The sequence below is a fragment of the Antennarius striatus genome, chromosome 15, assembly GCF_040054535.1.
Source record: "Antennarius striatus isolate MH-2024 chromosome 15, ASM4005453v1, whole genome shotgun sequence".
NCBI lineage: Eukaryota > Metazoa > Chordata > Actinopteri > Lophiiformes > Antennariidae > Antennarius > Antennarius striatus.
The window spans coordinates 18,459,987-18,469,547 of record NC_090790.1 but is presented as its reverse complement, the minus strand read 5'-3'; the positions used below and the strand labels follow the sequence as shown (position 1 = coordinate 18,469,547).

Here is a 9,561-nt window from a genome sequence, read left to right as displayed (position 1 = left end):
TTAATGATTATAAGTAGTATACAATTTAAAATTAGCGATTTATAGGAATAGATTTTGTGAATTAAAATGTGTAAATACATTTAAAAAATTAATATATATTCTCTATAAAACATGCAGTGGACAAAAAAATACTGAATTCATCTCTTCATTTGGATCCGATCCAGGATTAAATGGATTTTTCCGAACCAAACATGTTAATAATTTATTGTTTGCAGCTAAGATGTTAGAATGTAAAAAAAAATTTTGTCTTAATGTACTTTTGTTCAACAGCTTCACATGTTTGACTAACTATTTACCAATGAGGAGGTTAAATTTCTCCCAAATGAGAAACTGATTTACATGAAGCTGCCCTGAACTGGTTTAACTTCAGAGACCAGTTTTAACCCTTATTAAATTAATTTAAACTAAACACAGGCTTTTTTCTGCTCCTGTTTTACTCAGGTTAAATACCAACACTTTTATCTCCTCGCTCACATCTTCATTTGTAAAAGAAAAAAAAAAACCTTTAACAGCTCGTTTCTGTCCCTGACCTCCTCTTTTGTTCTTGATTGTGAGGTAAAACGCCAACGCGAAACCAGGTGGGCGTGTCCTGGATGACGTCAGCAGCGTACAAACAGGTAGTCCCGGGGTGTGGCCTCTCAAGTTCTATTTGGTCCCCGCGGAGGAAGAAGTTATTCAAAGTGGAACAAGTCGGAGGTGAAACGTCTGAAGGACGTCGACATGGGTTTGGTTCGGTTTCTGTCGCTGCTCGTGCTTTTCTGCTGTTTTTGTGCGTCACGCGCTGCAGGTAAACACACACCTGTATTCTTTATTGTTTCACGTAACAAGGTCACGCGCGTCGATGTCACGATCCGTTCGTTCGGCCTCAAGGTGCATCGAAACGATTTCAGACGTTTTTAAACTCAATGTCCCGTGAGCCCCTCCAGAACAGAGGGGAATGCTGGGATATGAAGGCTTTAAAGCTCAATAATAAATAAATTTAGATTAAAAAAATAATGTAAAGGCTGTTAATAATATGTTCTGTTGTTTTCGGTCTTATTTGTAGTTTTTTTTTTTTTTTTTTTTACTATCTGGTGTCGTTGGATTGTGCTTGAGTATCGACTATTTTCTGTGGTTATTTGTAGGAGTTCTTCTCTCCTGTGTAGCTTTAAAACTCAATAATACTCAAATTTAGATTTAAAAAATGTAAAGACTTCATAATATGCTCTGTCGATATTCTGTTGTTTTCATTCTCATTTGAGAAGTTCTTTTTATTACCTGCTGTTGTTAGATTGTGTTAACTGCAGAAAATAGTTTGGAGACTTTATTTCTAGGGTTCTTCTTCTTTTTGCTACCAGACCTCAACACAAAAAATATATATAACTAAATCCTCACCAGCAGGATGTCACATTGAGTTCATTCTTTATCTTTTTTATCTGTTATCTCACAGGAAATAATTTTCCTTGGTTCCTTGGAATTGAAATTTTCCGGATCAAAATCAGACTCTGATCCATACTTGATGTTACGGTGATGAATTCAATGTCATTGGAAACGAACGTAGTGTAATTGCTTATTTTCCAAATAAATTCATCAGAATCTGTAACTTCTTTGTGAGCGACAAACGCAGACCTTATTGTCGGAGCTGAGCTAGATGTTTCGGTCCTGATGTGTATTTAATGCTCCTTCGTCATCTCACAGGAAGGGGGCGTGGCTTCATTGGAAGAATTGACCCTGAAAACCCCAAACAAGTCCTCGTGGACAAGGCCACGTCTGACGCCCTGAAGAGTTCTCTCACCACCGTCTTCCTCCCGATCGTCTACATCATCGTGTTCCTGGTGGGACTTCCTACCAATGGCATGGCCCTCTGGGTCTTCCTCTTCAGGACCAAGAAGAAGCACCCGTCCTCCATCTACATGGCCAACCTGGCTCTGGCCGACCTGCTTTTCGTCATCTGGACGCCGCTAAAGGTTTCCTACCACTTCAACGGCAACAACTGGATCTACGGCGAGCCGCTGTGCAAAGTCCTGGTGGCATTCTTCTACGGGAACATGTACTGCTCCATCCTCTTCATCACCTGCCTCAGTATCCAGCGGTACTGGGTGGTGGCTCACCCGCTGTCCCAGCAGAAGAGGAACAACCGGGTGGCGGTGGGCGTCAGTCTGGCCATTTGGGTGTTCATCTGGCTCACCACCACGCCCCTCTACCTTTACGACCACACGGCCAGACTCAAAGACCCCAACGTGACCACCTGCCACGACGTCAACGCCATCAAGGACCCCGTCGACCCGTTCGCTTCCGTCCAGTTCCCCTACTACTACTTCATCTTCATGGGTCTGGTGGTCTTCCTCGTCCCGTGCGTGCTGATCGTGATTTCTTACGTTCGGTTACTCAAAGCTCTGGGGACCAACATGGAGGACAGCACGGCGTCGAAGAACCGCCACAAAGCGGTGGTGCTGATCGTGACCGTCCTGGTGACCTTCCTGGTGTGCTTCGTCCCCAGCAACATCATGCTGGTGGTGCACTACTCCCTGGTGAAGGATGGGCTGGAGAACAACGGCTACGGCTTCTACATCACCACGCTGTGCCTGGCCAGCCTCAACAGCTGCCTGGACCCGTTCATCTACTACTTCGTGTCCGAGGACTTCAGGGACCACGTGAAAAACACGCTGCTGTGCAGGAGCAGCAGGACCGTGGAGAGGATGAGGGTCTCCTTCAGCTCCATGAAGTACTCCAGGAAGAGCAAGTCCTACGTGTCGGACAGCGGGAACACGCAGAGCAGCACCTGTTAGCCGGATGACGGTGAGGGAAACCACCACCAGAAGGGACGTCAGAACCCTCAGGTGGACCGGAATCCGGTCCATGTGGCACGAGGACTCACTATATAATACTGGATTAACCGGATTTAAACCCCAGGTAACCTCCAACGCATCAGATAACCAAAGATGAACTCTGTGTGAAGATGAGAGCGGAATACATTTAAGACGTTAAGATTTTAACATGAACTGTTTTTAATGTGTGAATATTATTTAATTCTTTATCTCAGCGGAGATGCCCGTTAACGACTGAAGTCCGTTTTGGGGCACCAGTTTGGGGTTTTTTTTTTTCTTTGACTGAAAAACGTCAAACGGTGCCGAATGACAGGAAACGTGTTTGATATTCCCTGATTTGTTGTCTCATCTGCCGATTTTCGGCGCAAACTCCAGCAGTCCATAGTTTTTCTGTATTTTAATCCACCTGTGAAATTTTTTTTGTTACTTCATTGAGGAAGAGGAGCGGTACTGTTACATAATCTCTTTAATAAATGATAAAGCAACAGGATACAGTTTCTGCGAAACTCTCTTGATGTTGCGTAACCGATTAAAATGCCTGCCTGGAGTGAGTCACCGGTCTGGTTTTTGTCGTGGAGCAGGAAAAGGCCGCGGACAAGAATCCCAGATCGCTGTCTCATAGAAAATGTAAGGAATTTGAGGAATGTGCTGGGATGGAATTTTTGTTTTCTCTGTGGTTGGTTAGCAAATAAATTTAAACATCTACTTCCTGGTTAATGATTCTTCCATCTGAGGAGGCGACCGGCTGGAACGAGGGTCAAACTGGAGATGGTCGAGGAATGTTGAGGGGCGAGATGAGGCTTGTGTCGGCGGTGAACCAGCAGGTTGTTTGATGGTCGTTTCAGCGTAAATCCTAATTTAATAAAACATTGAAACGATTCAAATTTCATTTTAATAATTTGGAATTAAACGCCTCCAAATAAAAGTGTTGACAGACAGGGAATAGAAACCAGGTGTTTTTACCTGTACACGCAAATGAGTTGAGGCCCCTCCCCCTCCCTCGGGTCAAGATACAGCCATGAATGGTGATAACATCGTGTTTAAGGGTGGGCGGGGCCAGATCTCTGAGCTGTTTAAAGAGGTAAATGATTGTAGTGTGGAGTCGGCTCACCTTTTAGTCAGCGCTCCGAGGTAGAACGTTCCATTCACGTGTCACGACGGGGGCCACTCCCTGGCTCTCTGCAAACATTAGTCAGGTGCACCGTGTGACCAGGGCGACGACGGCCCATAAATCAAACATCCGAGATACATTTCAACGGGACTTAAAGGGTGTCAGTAAATGCAACACCAGCAGGAAATGTAGAGGTGTCTGTAAAAGTTTTCTTGAAGTTTTCTTGAACATTTACACGACTTGGGGGACTAATTCCTGGATGATTGGTTTTCATATTCATTGTAAAATGCAGGGACTGAGATTTCATGTGGTGGAACTACAGATGATTGAGAGGCTTATTGCATAATGGTGCAAAGTTTGCACACATTTAAAGCCTTCCTCAAATTAGCACCATTGGATCATTTTCTCCACAATATAATCGTCTCTCTGCATAGTTTTGAAGTCAGACGCAGCGCGGGCGAGTCTAGAACCCAAATGCTACCGTCGTCTTTCTGAATCCATTGTCTTTTTTTTATAAATTGCACACACTGCCTTTGTTGAAATGGATTTTGCCGTTGCACACACGCATCTCTGCGTGCCTGTTTGCATTGCACGCTTCCACCTTGCAACATGCACCGGCTGCTGCGAGCTTCTCATATGTCGCAAAGCTTTTGTAACCAGCAGACGCGTTGTGTGTTAGAATGACAAGGACTAGGAACCTGAGCGTCGCCCGGTGGACCACATACCGCAGCCGCGGCCCATCCTCCAACTCCAGTCACCTAGATTTATGTATTTAGACTCCAACTCGCAGGCGCCGTCTGCTTTTTGCTTTATTCAGAGCGACATATCGGTATATCTTAACGTCAGGCCGAGTAGGCCCTAAAGGCCTGACGGAGTCTTTCTTTGCATGTCTTCTACCGAGTTTAACAGAAAGCTATCTTGTATTTTTTTTGCATAATCTTGTTGACAGATAAACCAAAGGGATGCAGGTGAAAACATAACCTGTGAGGGTCTGAACTCATCCTGTTTGTTGAAGTTTTTCCAGAATAAATCTCTACAGCTTAAACCACAACAAGTTCAGGAATTAAAACATCGTAGTTTGGCAGGAAGATCTGATAAACTTCCAACTAATGGTGGGAAAACACACACACGCACGCACACACACACACACACACATTGGCTTGAGGCACCTGAATGCAGTATTTCCAAAATAAGCATGACTTGTCTCAACAGAACCTCACCAACCAGGAACCTGCCAAACCGGTTCCAACCACCGGTGCCAGAGAGGAGTCGCGCAGAGCGGGACGGGGTCACTGCTGCGGGTCTAGAACACACTGTGTGTCCTCTGTGATGTGTTCAGACATGCAGCGACACTAAGGGAAACTGTATTTTATTCTTTTCGATGTAGAAAGATCAAAATGAGTACTGGAGAATGTTCCGTCTGTCTGTGACTGGATTGGATTTGTCGGGAAGAAAAGTGACCTCTGCTGGTTTGTTTGTTAAAAGTCATCGATACCTCTCCAGAAGAAAAAAAAAAAGACACATTTATGTTTGGATTAGATTTTAAATTTTTATTCTTTATATGCATGGCACATGAGGGAAATTTGTCGTTCCCAGCATAGCAAGATCTTCCAAATAATGCTTAAAATATTTACAGGAACTGTTTGTTTCCTGCTTGTTTGGCTCCTGTGATGCTGTTTTTTTTAAATATATTAAATCACTGACAGTAAGCAGAGCATTTTGTCCAAATGCAGGATGGGAGATTAGTATTGCACCCACGTGTTCTACTGGGATGCAGCTAAAAGGCTGCTATTCATGCGCCGTAGCGAGAGGGTCAGCGCCGAAGAGAGGGAGAGAGGGATGATTGTACGAGCCGATGTGTGTAATCGCTGCGACTCATCACACCATCAGCAAATACACACTCAGATAAAGACACGTCAGGTGGTTTTACGCTTTGATTTTATTCACTGTGGTAACCATGTATGGAAAACAGACCTGAGAGTACACACAACGGACTGTTTAGCAGGAATAGTCCACCTTTAAACTCGAGTGAACGTTCTGTTAGTGAGCAGCAGACAGGTGTGAAAGAATCAGAAGACAGGAAGGAGAGAAGAAGGAGTGCGTAGTCTGAGGAGCAGAGTCAGAGGTTTAACTTCAGCTCTTTAGTCTTTCCTGTGTTTCGTCTTGTCTGGCTCACCCGCTGAAGCGTGGCCGGAGGGGGTTGGCTCCGTGTGGGTGCCTCCCAGCCAGTCCCAGTGGGAGAAGAATGGGGCGAAGTTGGTGCCCGGGCGCTGGTGGTGGGCATCGTGCTTCGGGGCCCCGCCCCAGAGGCCAAAGGGCACCAGGTTATGCAGGGCCCACGGGAAATTGTAGCCGCAGTGCTGGTCGACGGAGACGTACACGTTGAGGACCATGAAGCTCCAGGCTGTGAGGCAGTGGCACCGGAGTAGGATGGGGTCGATGGTAGTCCAGAAGCCCACGCTGAACAGCTCCCACCCGGACAGGTACTGGGTGACCAGGCTGAACGTCTGGTTGTACTGATGGTGCACGGCGTGGAAGGTGCGGTACAACCAAGGTATCCGGTGGTGCAGCAGGTGCCACAGGTAATACTGGAAGTCGAAGAGCATCATGCAACCCAGGATGCCCAGAGAGAAGCTCAGAATGGTGGGTGCCTCGCTTGGCAAAGGGGTGGGCGGTCTCCACAACCACTGGGCGATTGTCGAAGGTAGGATGTAAAGCAGATGGTTGTAGATGGTGACGCCCAGGGTGGTCCAGATGTTGGGCCAGGTGACAGGTCTGTCCGGGTGGAGCCTGTAGCGGTTGATGCAGGGCCAGGTGGGAGCCAGCAGGTCAAAGGTTGTGTAAAAGCCAACAAGGAAGAAATAGGTGGTGACGGAGAGGAGCACGGGGAAGAGCGGACTCCTCAGGAGGTGGTGGTGATTCTGGGAGAGGTAGTCCCAAAACGGCTGCAGGGCTGAGCAGTGGGACCGGTTCCCAGTCAAGTTGTCCTCGTCTGACATCCAGGGTACGGCCTCGTTTCTGAACAGCCTGCCGGCGCTCATCACTGATGGCGTTTGTCTTCCAAAGGAGGGCAGATATGAAGACAGTCGAGGATAGCGAGGGTCCCAAATGAATGGAGAGATCCAATCAGGTTCAGCAATTGCAAATTGGACTGGCGGGCCGCCTTTAGCCTCTTATGTATGTACTAGCCCCACCTCCACCCCCACCCCCTGTGTTTTAAAAGAAGCCACTCTGTAAAGGCCCTTTTTTCATGGGCACAAGGACGGCAGCCAGGACCCAGAAGCCGGGCCACAACGGCTCTAATCCGCGATCCAAATGTTGGAGAGAGAGCTTCCATTTACTGCTGAATTTGACTTTGTCACCCAAAACTAGGGCTTGTTTCTTTTAGTTTAAATGACGAGAAAACATTTAACGTTATTATTCACTAAATTAAGTACCATAAGTCATGTGTTTGCTGCTGAATGTCATTCAAAGATTATCAAACGCACACAGATACACATTGAACATGTGCCCTGAGGAGTCATTAATCATATAAAAGCTGTCAAATGAGACGTGAACCGAAAAGCCCTTCCTCCCAGACGCTGGATTGTTGCTCAGTTTGAGTTTGTTTACAGCAGGAAGATTTCATTATTGGAACCAGCAGCGACCACAGCTCTTGTTTCCATGGTGTGACACAATCATTTTAGTAATAGCATGCAATGCCTTGTTGTCAGACAGGAGGCCAGTCAAACAATTTCTGTCATTATCAGTTCTTAGAATTAATAGTAGTCAACACAGAAGCAATAGGAAGGAACCCCACTGCACATGGTTCCAAACTATAAACATCTAATAAATGTTATTTGGATCTGTAAAGAGTTGAATTCATATTGACATGAAAATATGAATTTGCAGATCGATTTCTGTTATAAAAGGTGAGCTCACTCAGGTAGTATAACTGTAATTCATGCAAACCAAAGGGATTTATTTATTTATTCAGTTTATTTTTCTTCTTTCCAGACATGTTATTACAACATATTTCACTTTCGTCAGTGTTGGAACATCAGCAACAACATCCGAAAAGAAAAAAAAGGGTTGATGGGTAGCAGCCATCGGCTTGTAAGGTTCCCGTCCCCTAAATCATCAACAACATCTCTCTCATTGCAGCACATTGTCAACCAAATTCATACATTGCAAGTCACAGTTCAATATCAATTATATTATTTTTGTGCGTTGTTGTTTAAAATTGTCCATTCAGTCCAATAGCCGTTCATCTTTGAACACGTCTTTTGTCAGTTTTTGAGAAGAGTCCAATTATTTTAATGTTCTTTTTGTAGCAGTCATAACATATTGGATGTGCTGGCTATTAATCCAGCTATAGTTCAACATCTCAGTTACTGCACAAAGGTTACAGTTACAGTGACATTTATTTCTCAGGCATGACAACATGAAGTTTGATTAGCCATAGCAATGCAGTCCTTTAACCATCATTTACGTCAGAAATATAACCTTGCAAAATCCTGTTTTTAAAGGCAGATAGAGTTCTCACACTCCTAACTTCATTATCCGGTTTGTTCCAAAGTTTGACGCCAATAAACGATAACGAAAATGTTTTTAATGTTGTTCTTGCTTTTTTCTGTAAAAATGCTGTGTTTTCTCTTAGTTGGTAATTGGATTCATTAATCTGTATTAGTGATTGTATATTTTGAGGTAAATAGTTGTTGGCTGCTTTGTACATAAGTTGTACAGTTTTATAGCTTATGATGTCATGTATTTTCAGTAGTTTGGATTTAATAAATAATTGGTTCGTATGAGCTCTATAAATAAAGGTTGGAAGCCATTTTTATATGTGTTTCCCCATACTTCACCACAGTAGTTAAGGTAGGGCATGAATTAGTGCACAATATATTATATGGAGTGCCTTCTGATTTAATAATTTTTGAGCTTTCCAGAGTATGGATACACTTCTGGCTAACTTTGTTTGCAGTTGTCTTAAATGAGGTTTCCAAATTAGCATCTCATCAATGATTACTCCTAGCATTTGAAAATCATTAACCCTTTCAATATTTACTTCATTCATCTTGATATTAATTTTGTGTTTGCTGCTTTTCTTCCCAAATAACATATACTTACTTTTTGTTAGGTTCAAGGGTAATTTGATTATATTAAACCATAATTACATCTTGGCCAATTCCTCATTGACTGTTTTGGGCTAACTTATTTATGTCATTTCCTTTGCAAAGGGTGGTTGTATCATCCGCAAAAAGTATAATTTTACGTACATTTGAAACCTTACATAAATCATTTAGGTAAAGTGAAAATAATTTTGGACCCAGCACTGACCCCTGTGGTACCCCACACACAATGTCTAATGTTTTAGATGTCCTCCCATCCAGAGTGACTTATTGAGACCTCTCATGTAAATAACTCTTTATCCAATTTAGTACTCTACCCCTAAATCCCAATCGTTCCAATTTTTCAATCAATATTCAATGATCAATTGTGTCAAAAGCTTTTTTTAAAGTCAATAAAGATTCCCATGGAATACATCTTTTGATTTAAGGCTAATATGGAAACATCATGTCTGATTTCATCAATATATGAGTTTCACTTAGCTAACTGATTGGTTAACATGATTGTTCTAAAACTACGAGACGACCTTTGTCG

At 43.7% G+C, this 9,561-nt stretch overlaps 2 protein-coding genes across 2 annotated transcripts; one reads left to right on the top strand and one right to left on the bottom strand.

Annotated features, from left to right (window-relative positions):
- The first annotated feature begins 181 nt into the window (after nucleotides 1-181).
- f2rl1.2 (coagulation factor II (thrombin) receptor-like 1, tandem duplicate 2) lies at nucleotides 182-4,115 on the top strand. The gene is made up of 2 exons (XM_068335577.1): nucleotides 182-787; nucleotides 1,678-4,115. The coding sequence occupies exons 1-2, from the start codon at nucleotides 721-723 to the stop codon at nucleotides 2,766-2,768; spliced, it is 1,158 nt and encodes a 385-aa protein (XP_068191678.1). The 5' UTR covers nucleotides 182-720; the 3' UTR covers nucleotides 2,769-4,115.
- A 1,646-nt stretch (nucleotides 4,116-5,761) lies between these two features.
- Nucleotides 5,762-8,689, bottom strand: ch25hl2 (cholesterol 25-hydroxylase like 2). The gene has a single exon (XM_068335578.1). It carries the CDS (start codon nucleotides 6,957-6,959, stop codon nucleotides 6,060-6,062), a length of 900 nt encoding a protein of 299 aa, XP_068191679.1. The 5' UTR covers nucleotides 6,960-8,689; the 3' UTR covers nucleotides 5,762-6,059.
- Between the last annotated feature and the right edge of the window lie 872 nt (nucleotides 8,690-9,561).